The sequence below is a fragment of the Ooceraea biroi genome, chromosome 1 (assembly GCF_003672135.1).
Source record: "Ooceraea biroi isolate clonal line C1 chromosome 1, Obir_v5.4, whole genome shotgun sequence".
Taxonomy (NCBI): Eukaryota; Metazoa; Arthropoda; class Insecta; order Hymenoptera; family Formicidae; genus Ooceraea; species Ooceraea biroi.
Genome location: NC_039506.1, coordinates 13,160,508 through 13,173,078, shown reverse-complemented (window position 1 = coordinate 13,173,078; position 12,571 = coordinate 13,160,508). Strand labels below are relative to the sequence as shown.

Below are 12,571 nucleotides of genomic sequence, written 5' to 3'. Positions count from 1 at the left end.
TTAAATCTTATAGCTGTCAGAACCGCCGTAGTGGAAAAAATCTCTTATTTCGGGAATTATTTTAGAGTTCTACAAAATACTGGATAGAATCATCACCAGAATTTTCAGCACGTCTTACAGGTTTCAAGATCTCAAAAATATTATTTCCGTGGGGAAAAATTAAAAACTGAATTTATAAGATGCAAAAATTTTACACCGTGTCACTCCTTGTCTCCGACGTCGTGAAACCAGGATGGCAGCTTGGAGATAGCATGAGACTCCGTAGACATTACACAGAGAAAAACAATTGCTTTCTTCGTATCGAACATATTCTTTCTCTTCTTCCGCCCCTCCTTCCAACAATTATCAACAAGTAACTCGTTCAATATTGAAAGCGATCTCCAATATCGAAAGCAGTTCTACATAAGGACCGTTGCGCGCGATCGGTAGCATGATCAATCGATTGGCATTGTTACAACGTACAAGGAGATCCGCATGGAGCAACGTTGATCCACGTTATGTTACAAGCAAGCAATTACTATAAATGATCACTGACTAGCTGAAAAATTGTTCTTCGCGAGAGTGACTTGTAAATTTATATAAAAATATCGATGTTCTGCAAAGGCTCGAGCAGGGGTTTCACAGGAGCGCTAGATAAAACGACTCATGTGGATGAAATGTTTCTCGACTTGATATGTCTTGGATATCTGGCTGAGCGCCGGTGAAACCTCGGGATCGTTGATCCACGCGTTCGCCGACGCTGGCGTCTCTATTATCGATAAGAATGCTGCGGAGAAGTAGAAACATTTGTAGAACAATTTCGACGATATCATTTAGGGGGAAAAAAATCGCGGAGCTTCTTCTTACCAATTAATACCTTGGGATTCGTAAGACTAAGCTGGATATGAGGATTGCTCATGATTGCTTTGTAAATCTGCCCGTCGGTGTCTATCCCCTTGTCCAAGTCTTGCAAACTGGGTCTCCTCTCGCCCAACAGCCACTCACACTAAAAACCGAAAGACGACAAAATTTAAGAATTTAAATAATTAAAAATACTTAAAATTAAAATTAATTAAAAATTATAAATAATTAAATAATTAAAAATTTTAAAATACGAAATCGCCAATGATGAAAACGCGACTTACTGCGTTAGCCTGATCATTTCCAGTAATTTTTAACGCTCCTATGACATTCTTCTCCTCAAAGCCCATCTCCACAAGCGAGCGCATCGCTCTTTTGTTAAGCTTAAACTCCATTCTCCTGTATTGGCGAAGGCTCTCTAGGAACAGTTCCACGATATGCACTAAATTTTGTTGCCTCCGGTCCTGATTTCCTAGACGCAGTATATTCTCGTGTGTAGCGATTCGAAATGCTCCTCCACATAATTTTCTTACTTTCCAGTCTTATCCTCTATGTTGAGCCAAGTGGCGTGCACTTTTTTTATATTTAACACAGGGATTACCTGCTTCGAAGAGTTCGGCACACGCGTCCTTCAGGAGCTTTTTCTTCGTGCCTATTGAAGAGCTAGGACCCGCGACACTCCCGTTTGCCGTTGTATCCGCGGACAGAAAATCCACGTCACCGTCATCCGAGTCATCGGAATCATCCTGGTGTTCTATGAGCCACTCCAGAGCCTCCGTTATATTTGACCTGGAAGGGACACAATAATTTTTTTACCATATCGAATTATCGAGTCATATTGAGAAAAAATTGATATTCACTTTCGAAGGCGCAACGCTTTCAGGACCTTCTTTTGAGGGTAGCCCATTTCCATGAGAGTCTTCGTGGCCTTCGGATCGTTAACGGGCCTACACCGCACCTCCAGTCTGTCCTTGATGATGTCGTATAAATTGTCCGCTTCCGGACTCAGCATCAGAATCTTTGCAGACACTTGCACGAGAGTTATCAGGATCTTGCGAATCTCGCTCTGCATCTGTGAGCAACCGTAAAAGGACGTCTTACAAAATTATAAAATATATTTTTATTCTTGACTTTTTATATTATACAAGAGAAAAGCCTGTCTTATGCCAGGTGTTGCCTCCTAGGCCAGATTGAAGTCCCTGGACTGAAATTAAAGATTTCAAGAATTTTCCCATTACCTGGGGGTGAACCCCTATCACCATGCGAAATTTGGTGTTTCTAGCATGTCGGGAAATACCCGATCAATTCAACGACAGACAGAATAGGGATTTTATATGTATAGATGTGTCGTTAATTTTCTGATGATGCAGAGGCATATTTACATCGGTGACGCATTCCATCAGCGGTGGCACAGCCTTCGGTGCGTTGCGAATAGGTATATCACTCGTAACTTCAATTATTGCTTCTAAACTTGGACCCTTAAGAGCTTCATCCGAGAGACTCTCTTGTATAACGGTTGACCGAATTTCCACTAATAACAATTCATCTACAAGAAGCAAGATACAATGTGCATTCATTCGCAGTAAATAGAGACGCATGTAATGCAAGCTTGACAGATTTAGATAATTACCGCACTCGTTGATATCTTCATCGTACACACAATTTTCATCCACCAGCTGCTTAAACTTGGCCGAATGGACCAAGCGGTAGTACGAGACGGGTTTACTCGTGTCCTCCCCATAGAAATGCATTACAGCTAATTTTTTGATATTCTCTACAGTGAAGTCCGGCTTTATCGCGATACTCGTTACGTCGCCTTCTAAACTGTACGAGAAAGAATTTTTGTTACTTAACAAAGTAGGTCTATTTGGAGAAGCGTTAAGTAATTTGAAGTTAGAGGGCGAACCTGATGACATTGACAGAGAAGCCTTCAGGTGAGGTAGGCACTGGCATGTGCATGGTGTTATTGCTGGCAGGGTTGCCTGCGCTGGCAGAAGAAAGGGCCAAGGACCGCCTGTCAGCTGCCCTTGAGCTTTTTCTGTTATGCCAGGCCTCTGCTATTTGGTCACGCATCCATGGGATCATTAAATTTACCTGGAAATTCGCGCGCAAAATTTATCGCGATGGAGATGAATTTTTGCAGCTGTCGCATAAAAACAAGTCACGATATTCTTGTAAATTATTAATAATATCCGAGCTCGCTCTTGGTTTACAGAATGTACACCTGAATTGTGCGTGACAATGTTACGTTAATACTTAGCACGTTTCACGGATGGTAATCCGATGCCTACAACGAGGAAGAGACAGGTGAAGAGTGTCTTCCCTTACCTTTGTTTGAAAACTTGCTACGGAAATAATTCAGTGTCCGCGTTATCGTTAAATGCGAATCGGGAAGTTGCGAGAAACACGGTGACGAAGATCACGCTGAAAAGTTGGAAACATTTGTGAGACAAGCTGTCAAGTGTGTCGAAAAGTCGGGGCGTCATTTCCTAGTACGATGCATTGGAACGAAATTATTTGCAGGGACTTACCTCCTCCTACGCCTCCCATACGAGAGTCGTGACAGCCATGCCAGCTGATTACTGCATCTTGCGACACTCTCCAGCTCGACAAAAAGAAAAAGGAGGCTAGACGGGCGACGAAATCGCTCACCAGTTGTCACTAGCTGCCGAGCGCAGCTCGATACATCGAGCGTCGTTAACGTTTCCTATTTCCGGATTGGACGTTTCGTTTCATCATGCATCGCATCAAGATATTCGCACGTGGTAATTTCGGATTTTGTTCGTCGTTTTCGGAACGGGTGACAGGTTATATGAATATCAAGTCACTCAAGAGGATCGAGTAGTTGTTTTCGATTATTGAACCGTTTTTCAATCAATAATAGCAATCTAGTGAAATCGAGAGGTCGGATCCCGGAACCGGAAGTGGAGGCCGTCAACGATATCTCGTGTAAATGGTTCGGTCGCGGGTGGAGGGAGGCGGGCGGGCAGCGCGTCGCCATGGCGACGGAACGCGCGGACCGCGGACTGATGTTTCACATTCCACCGTTCCGAGCAGCAGCTGCGACTGTCAGCTGTTCAATATGGAACGATAGCGAAAAGTGCAGTCACTTATAGGAATTGGTCGACGTTGGATAAATCGAGCGAGTGTGCCAGCCAGCCAGCCAATTGGTCAACAAGATTAAACAAGCGGGCAGGCGGAAGAAACGAGCGGATCTTCGTATTACCGCGCGCGAGAGTGGATGCTAAGCGGGGTGAGGAGGCGGCGGCGGCGAAGGCGGAGGGACAGAGACGGGCAGACGGTGACGGTAGAGAGCGAGGATCGTACGCTGCGTACGAGCGCTCGTGGGACGGCAGCGTCCGTGAAACGCGCGGTAATCGGACGATTTATGCGCGATCCTCGTGCGCCAGATCAACCTGGATGTATTAACGCAAGGGCTAAAATACGGCATATCAGGACTAATGAACCTCGCAACTAATCCGACGTCCGACACGACGTCCGACGCGCAGAGCAATGGTCCCTACTTCGTTAACTTCAATCAGGACTGCACGTAAGTAATGCATCGCGCCGCGTGCCCGCATGTGCGAGTGCATCCCGCGACATCCCGCCTCGACATCCTCGTACTCTACCTCCACCTTCCTCTTCCTCACCGTCCACCACCTACACCTACCTCCTGCACCTCCACCGCCGCCTTTGTCTCCCCTAACCTCGCTCGAGAGAGCCTCCCGCGTCGCCGTTTCTCCAACGTTTCGATCGTTTCCTCGCGCGTTTTCTCTGATCATTCTCGAACCTCACACGAGTCGTCGTCGTCGTCTTTCTCTCTTTCTCGCCACGGCTCGCGCCAAATCGCGCAGCTCTGCTTGCGCGCGCTCCATGTTTTCGTCGCGCGATGTTTTCGACGCGTTTTATGCCTGCGTCATTCGCTCGCTCCCCCTTTCACCGATTAATTGCGTGTTAACCGAGGAGACAGCCTTCCCCGCAGCCGTGACCGATCGTGCCGTAATAACGCAGGCGAGAGAAAAAAAATATCATGCTCCTCGCAGGCGTGTATGTATGCACGCGGCCACGCACGTACGTGCGTACGTACGTGCCGCGAGCCATTCTCGAGCCTTGCCCGGCCTTTCTACTCACGTTGCCTTATCCAAGGACTTACCTTGCTCCTGTTCCTCCTCCGTACCGTGCAATTGCGTATATCGACGGTTCGTACCGTTTTTATTTTATGCACGATATTCGCTCGCGCGCGCCCACCGACGATGACGATGACAATAATAAACGAAGATAGAGAAACAAAGGGTGCGTGCAGATGCTGCGAAAGGTCGGCTTTGTGCCTGCAGCGCAATTGCACGTAACAGCTGCTTAAATAATAGGATTTATGTAACCGCACTTTCGGCAAAATATCATCTCAATTGTATAAAGCATTAATTAATTATAATAAAATCTCGATCGTTCTCTTTAGGTCCTTGGCGGTGGGGTCAAAGTCAGGATATAAACTTTATTCCATCAGCTCCGCTGGGCATCTTGAAAAGATCTATGAAAATGGTAACAATTTATTTTTCTTATTTTGTCAAATATTCTGCCAGTCAATTAATAAAATAGTTTGGAGTGCGAACTTGATGCGGAAGCTCCTTCGATGGTTTATTTATTAGTACTTTTCTTTCGAGATGATACAGACTTCGAGGACATATGCATCGTCGAGCGGTTGTTCAGCAGCAGCTTGGTGGCGATCGTCAGCCTCAAGTCCCCTCGCACGCTCACGGTGTGCCACTTTAGGAAAGGAACGGAAATATGCAACTACAGTTACTCGAATACGATTTTGGCTGTGAAACTCAACAGAGCGGCAAGTTATTAAAATTTATGTTTGCATGAATAGGCTGATGTCGCAGATACTACCGGCATTTGCATGCGACCAAAGCGAGCTTGCGCCAGACATGTATTTATGTTAACATTTTGCATTTGCGTTGTTTCCAAGTCTACTTCCGTATTTCCCACATTAAGAAACACATCCGATATAGAATATACAGCGTGGATGATGTAATCGCCTCGCATTTAAAATCGACGCTTCGGCGTTAGAAAAGTGATGGATGCGCTTGACGCTTTCCTCCGGCAATGTCGAGAACGTACGTAGGAAAATAATGACGCTTATTTCAGAGATTGGTGGTGTGTCTGGAGGAGTCGTTATACATTCACAATATACGAGATATGAGAGTGCTGCACACGATACGCGACACCCCGCCCAATCTCACAGGCCTTTGTACACTCTCACCGAATAGCGACAATTGTTACTTAGCTTATCCAGGATCGAACACGATCGGAGAAGTGCAGATATTTGACGCAATTCATCTCGTACGTATCCGAAACTCCACGCTCCGATCGATTGTTGAACAATGTACCGAGAACTTCGACGACTGATTCATTATTTTGCGCACACAGCAAGCCAAAACAATGATACCGGCGCACGATAGTCCATTGGCAGCGATCGCTTTCAGCTCGACCGGCACCAAAGTGGCGACTGCCTCTGAAAAGGGCACCGTGATCCGAGTTTTTGATGTAAGATAAATCGTAGATGCGAGAAAAAAATTCGAAAAAAATTGACCGATCGCTCGTTTGTACCTTTCCAGGTCCACGAGGGTACGAAACTGTTCGAGTTCCGACGCGGCGTCAAGAGATGCGTCACGATAAACAGTCTCTCTTTCAGTATGGACTCCATGTGGCTCTGTTGTTCCAGCAACACGGAAACCGTGCACATATTCAAGCTGGAGGAACCAAAGGAAACGTACGCATCGCATCGTAGGCCGCTCTCGATTGCCGACGAAAAACTCAAATGTCACTTGCGTTAATTGCAGACCAAGCAAGCAAACCGCGGACGAAGCGCAAAGCTGGATGGGATACCTGACGAAGGCTGTGACAGCGTCGGCTACGTATCTGCCGTCGCAAGTGACTGACGTTTTCACTCAAGGGCGTGCTTTCGCCAGCGTTCACCTACCGTTTCAAGGATTGAAAAATGTCTGTGCCATCACCGTGTGAGTACCTGCCGATTTCGTGCATATATACACATCACGTGTCAAGTCTGGAAATTTATACAAGTTTTCTTATGTTGTTAACATTGTCTTTTTTTTTAGAACACACAAAGTACCAAAACTGTTAGTAGCTAGTGCCGACGGCTACTTGTACGTCTACTCTGTGGATTTAACCGAAAGTGGATGCTGCACTCTCATAAAGCAGCACAGGTTCGTTGATACTTTGCCCATCCGTATAATTTTAATCTCGAAATATAGAATACTAGCATCTCCCGTTACGGCTTCGCCCACGATATTTATGTGTAGAATTAAATAAAAACACATTTTATCCCTTCTCACCCGTTAGGGGTGGAATTTCGGAAAACCCTCCCTTAGTGAGCACCTACGTGATAGTAGGAATATACCCTTAAAATTTCAAGTCAATAGGTGCAGTGGTTCGGGCTGCACGTTGATGAGTCAGTGAGTGAGTGAGTGGTATTTGGCTTATACAGGGTGTCCCGGGTTTTAACCGACAAACTGCGGGAGCATATTCTACTAGTGGAAATAAGAAAAAATTCTTATATCGAGTTTGCTTAGAAATGCTTTATTACAAAGTTATAAACCAATATTGAAAAGAAATATGAGATAAGTAACAACGGATTTTTTCACAAAAATAAAAATTATGTACGCAATGATTTAGTGACGTATTTCAAATTGTTGTCCTTGCACATCGATACAAGCTAGACATCGACGTAGTACAGAATTTGTTACAGTACGACATTCCTGAAAATTTTGTTGCATCTCAGTAACTGAATTAGTAATTCGTTGCTTTAAATCTATCTGGTACTCTCCTGTTAGGAAATCTACGTTGATACTCTCGTACGGCAGCTCGTGCATTTCCGTCACAGAATCCGTACACGAAATGAATATCAGTGTATTCCTCATTTGAAAACACTTTTGGCATTCTGATAGTAATTGCTAGTTGACACGACGATTGAAATCTAACAGCTACTGTTGTGAAAGTAACAATCATACTGAATCGTTTCAACATAGTGAACATGAATACATGTGAATACACGTAACATAAACATCTTCGACCTTCCAAATTCTACACTATGTTCCGTTGTTACTTATCTCATATTTCTTTTCAATATTGGTTTATAACTTTGTAATAAAGCATTTCTAAGCAAACTCGATATAAGAATTTTTTCTTATTTCCACTAGTAGAATATGCTCCCGCAGTTTGTCGGTTAAAACCCGGGACACCCTGTATATATATATAGATTTCATGACGAAGACCCTGTTTCTCACAGACTGGACGACAAGGAAGAGCGAGATGACACGGACTGCGGTGGTTCCGGCTCCGGAACAGCGGCGAATAGTACAAATACAGGTATGAAGAAAGAGTATTGGACTGTCAGTTTTATATCAAATTAGTCGAAGCGAGCTGACGATAAAGATACATTACTGACAATTAATTTGACAGATAGAAAAAAAAAGTATAATATATATATACTAATGCGAAACTTCTTTTCTTGTATAACCCGTATATCGAAGACGCTTCAGTGTGTACAGAGTTTATTTCGTCCACTTTGTTTAGAATTGCAACTTTGTGATATCCGTGATAAGTTTCGCAATTACCCGAGCACTAACTACAAGAGTAGATTAAATATCTTCTTCTCTGTTGAAGCATGTCACGCATCATACACACACACACACACACACACATACGTACACACTGTTGATACTGGCAAACACTTGGATATTTTACGCCATAAAATTGTATCGCGCGTGTATATATATGTATATATATCGTCCATTTGATTAATGATTCAGCATACGTAAAAAAAGAGAGCCGTTCCTCCCACTTGGGAGGAGTTCTCATCGTCGCTGTTAATCTCCTTCATTCAATTTATTTTAATTATCAATTATTCAGTTCTCATTTCATTCAATCTTCTCTCCTTATTTATTCAATTTTCAATTATAACATTTGATCAGTTTGTTGTCTACAAATTTTTTTTACAAAAGGAGAGCAGCGCCGACACTTGAAATCTACTAGAGAATTTTGTAAAGTAGTTATATACGAAGTAAATAATGAAATATTATTGCAAATATTTTAATCGTCGTTTAAACAGGAAGCGTTTCCGTCAACATTGTCGTTCATCGTGTCGTAATAGACAAATTACATTTGTAGATAATATAAAAGATGTTCCACTAAAGCGTCCACCAAAGTTGCTCCAGTATCAGCTCCGCCGAAAAAAAAGCTTATTGACCACGTATTCATACGCGCGCGCGTATGCGTGTGTGTCTATGTGTGTGTGTCGTGTGCGCGCGTGTTTCGGATGCCTCTCATCGTACTTTTATAATTTGCTTTGTGTCTTCTTTTTCTCGCTTCTAGCCCCTTACAAACAATTGAGATAGCCAGACAATGTATTTCTTTAGGGGCTCGGGGTAGGGGGGGGGGAGCCCCGATAGAGTTGACTTTACTTGATGTAATTTTTTTCTTTTTAATATTCCACCGAAGCCTGCATAAATAGCTACGCGGGTGTGTTGCGTGGCCGCTCGCCAGACTCCATGTCAGGTACTGGTATGTCCTCTATACTGTCCCTCAATTTTCTTTTTTTTTTCGCTCTTATTTTCCGTACACGCGAATATATATACACACGCACACCTATATATAGTTTTCCTTTAGAGCTTTCTCACGATCTTTCTTTCTCTGTCTGCCTCTCACTACTTAGCGTTTCCACGTGCACTTGCCACGCGTACGTATACACGCAGCGAAGGGAAGAATGAGAGTAATAAAACGCTGAGCAATAATGTGCCTTCTCACGCGACTCCTCGGTGTCTGTACACTCTCGTTTTAATAGGAGCTTCGCTCATAATAATACCTACGTCGATATTATAAAACCAAAATGATACAAATCTATTACGCTTATTAACTACAGACTGAACTTATTACGAGTCATGTATACACACACGTACGCATGTAGGACATGCATGTAGGCACTAGTCTTCTCTCTTCCTCGGGATGAATCTACCATGCACGTACGTAAATTGTTTGTTTTAATGGTAATCGGCAGTCGTTAACAATATCCAGCAAACATTGCATCCAATTATTATACTAAAGCTCTTGCGAATACCCGTAAAGAGTAGTCTGGAGGAAACTACTTCGCAGATATCCTTACCATAATAACTTTAACAATTTTGTATACAGTAATTACTAACTTGTAATTTTAGTAGGATTGTTAGCATAGATTATGCGGTAATTATGTGGTAATTAAAGTATCATTACGTGACAACAGGTGATAGTGATGCATATTTTTTGAGGAGAATTTTACTCACCAATTTTCACAAAGAGTACATGTATGGCGTACTTTTATTTTAACGATATATTTTATATATATATATATATATATATATATATATTTAAAGTGTTAAGCTCAAACTGAACGAGGGATATGGTATCAGGAGAGCACAAGTTCTGCACCTTTTCGTTTCCTCTTTTTCTTTAAGTCGTACCACGCAGAAACTGGTCAAAGAAAAAGAGAGCGAGCAATTCGTACTTTTCATACTGAAGAAAAGTGATATTAGCCTGAAAAATGTTGCATCGCCCGAGATGAGAATGATGATATTCAATGATTTTTGCTCGGTTCTGTAAATATCGCTTCTCTCTGCTACTCTTATATCCCTGTATGTACTGTTGAACTTGCGTAAGAGAACATTCACACCGTCGCGAATATGCACCAGTATTTTTCTTTTTGACAAAAAAGGCAACTAGTAGAGCTAGAAATTTTTACGTAGCTGATCGTCGTGTGCAATTGTGTGAGAGTAATTTTTATTGATCACTTACAGCCAAAATGTGCGATAGAGAATTAAATTAAATGTCTGTAATTTGTATATATTATTGATTTGTTTTCTTTTCTCTCTAATGAGAATCATTACTTTTCACTATCACTGACGGTCTCATTAGTGAATGTGTTTCACGGCAATGTGACGTAGACAATGGTTAATGAGATATTTGTTACTTGCACTCAGATAGAGACGCGTCCTCGTCTCGAATTAATCGAATTATTCGTAAAGCACTTTTCCAGTCGTGCGATTTACGATTTTGAAGATTCACTAAACTAAAAATGATTCTCAATCTCAGTCGGGAATTGTATCTGAATGCATATATAAAATATATCATGCATCATTGAACTTGCTGATCGTCTGTATACATCTTTATCGTTATATCCGCTCGAGATGATACGATGAAGACGGAAACTTGATAATCGAAATATAAATGGATTTGTAGAGTCAGAGAAGTATCAGGAGATGATAGCGGCGACGGAGAGCCCACCGAAGGGCGGCGGCCCATTCCGTCTGGATGACGATACCGAGTTTCCACCTGTCACGCAGAGGACAGACTGAGCGTAACACGCAAATTAAAAAGGCATATCAAAGAGCTCAAGACACAAACGGAAGAAAAAAAAAAGATCGATGCAGGAGCAACGTGACCACCGTGGCGGAAGGACGAAAGGGCAAGGGGAGGAGGCGGTCAGTCAACCGGAGCGGAGGACGTCCAGTATCTACAGACGGCCGTATATCTAGTACTCCGAGAATTCAATAGAACCAAAAACCCTGTAGGCGATATTACCGAGAATGTTACGTATCCAGTACGCGCTAAAGATCCAGCGAGGTGTGCGTTAATCCAAGCCAAGAGCCTCATCCAGTCGAGCTCGGCAGTCAGTTTTCTTTTCACTTTTTTTCCTTTTTTCCTCGTGCAAAGATTTGCAGATATTTTGGAGGACGACGCGTACTACAGGAGAGATGAGAGATGATCTCCGAGTAACACTCTCGGTCATATAACTGAGCTATCGGATTAACTAGAATTACCTTCATCATTCGTTAGAATTACGAACGTCGCATTGACAAGAGGATGCAAATGTCACGCGGAGAATATAGTAATCCAATGATGACGGTTCTGTTTGTCGCGGGGATTGCGAGATCTTTTACACGTGATTTACACAAAAAAGGCGTTATTCGCGTTACCACAGCGAGGATATTTTTTACGATTACAGGTGTATGTAGGGAAAGTATGCGTTTTTTTACCGTAGTCTAGGATATTTAGGACAGTGTACTCCGATTTCAGGATTCGACTCGTACAATCCAGCGATTAATAATTGCGTGATCACGGACCAGTATAATTAAAATTATTTTACGCGGTTATTAATTGAATTGCCATACTTCGCCCTGAGCGAGGGATACTAAGAAAAGCGATACTTTACCAAAAAGTAATTTAAGGTAGCTTTAGACATCTTAGGATGAAGGTTGAAAAACGCGAAGAGCGTTGGTCGATTTACAAAATAATCGATACGATTGTAAGCTCTTTTTCTTTTTTTTATAAAAAACGATGAATGTACATTCGAGTCCTGACATATCCATTTCTGGCGAAAAATCTATTACTATTAAATTTTTATGTGCCTGAGAACTGATATAAATTAAATTAGATTTCTGGTTTTTTATCGTATAAAGATCATGGAAAAAAAAGGTCAAACAAATTTTCGCCAGATCTGAATTCCTTTTAATTCGAAGCACAATTTGTACATATTTCGTTGCACGTTTCATTGGATTGCTATATTTTTGAATGACGAAATTTTTGTCTTCTGTGTTCAACAAGGGAAAAGCTCATCTTCCTTTTCTCAGATGAAGGTGTGGGAGCATATAAATATGGAAACTTGTCGAATGATGAGCTT

At 42.4% G+C, this 12,571-nt stretch overlaps 2 protein-coding genes across 8 annotated transcripts; one reads left to right on the top strand and one right to left on the bottom strand.

Moving 5' to 3' along the window:
* Positions 1–264: 264 nt before the first annotated feature.
* Positions 265–3,518, bottom strand: LOC105284036 (ubiquitin-associated domain-containing protein 1). Of its 4 annotated transcripts, none has more exons than XM_011347226.3 (10): positions 3,372–3,518; positions 3,169–3,264; positions 2,747–2,934; positions 2,471–2,664; positions 2,223–2,386; positions 1,701–1,912; positions 1,442–1,629; positions 1,125–1,312; positions 847–985; positions 265–766 (listed from the first exon to the last, which is right to left on the bottom strand). In XM_011347226.3, exons 3-10 carry the CDS (start codon positions 2,923–2,925, stop codon positions 630–632), a joined length of 1,401 nt encoding a protein of 466 aa, XP_011345528.1. In that variant the 5' UTR covers positions 2,926–2,934; positions 3,169–3,264; positions 3,372–3,518; the 3' UTR covers positions 265–629. The 4 variants fall into 4 exon arrangements, with proteins under 4 accessions (XP_011345528.1, XP_019888741.1, XP_026829312.1 ...); XM_020033182.2 differs by having other exon boundaries at positions 1,125–1,258; XM_011347228.2 differs by having other exon boundaries at positions 679–766; positions 857–985.
* A 365-nt stretch (positions 3,519–3,883) lies between these two features.
* Positions 3,884–12,109, top strand: LOC105284042 (WD repeat domain phosphoinositide-interacting protein 2). 4 transcript variants are annotated; one of them, XM_011347241.3, is made up of 11 exons: positions 3,884–4,390; positions 5,297–5,379; positions 5,511–5,677; positions 5,989–6,183; positions 6,271–6,387; positions 6,459–6,613; positions 6,684–6,860; positions 6,960–7,067; positions 8,150–8,229; positions 9,361–9,423; positions 11,131–12,109. In XM_011347241.3, exons 1-11 carry the CDS (start codon positions 4,302–4,304, stop codon positions 11,244–11,246), a joined length of 1,350 nt encoding a protein of 449 aa, XP_011345543.1. In that variant the 5' UTR covers positions 3,884–4,301; the 3' UTR covers positions 11,247–12,109. The 4 variants fall into 4 exon arrangements, with proteins under 4 accessions (XP_011345543.1, XP_011345541.1, XP_011345542.1 ...); XM_011347239.3 differs by having other exon boundaries at positions 3,885–4,390; positions 5,502–5,677; XM_011347240.3 differs by having other exon boundaries at positions 3,886–4,390; positions 5,502–5,677; positions 9,361–9,417.
* The last annotated feature ends 462 nt before the right edge of the window (positions 12,110–12,571 follow it).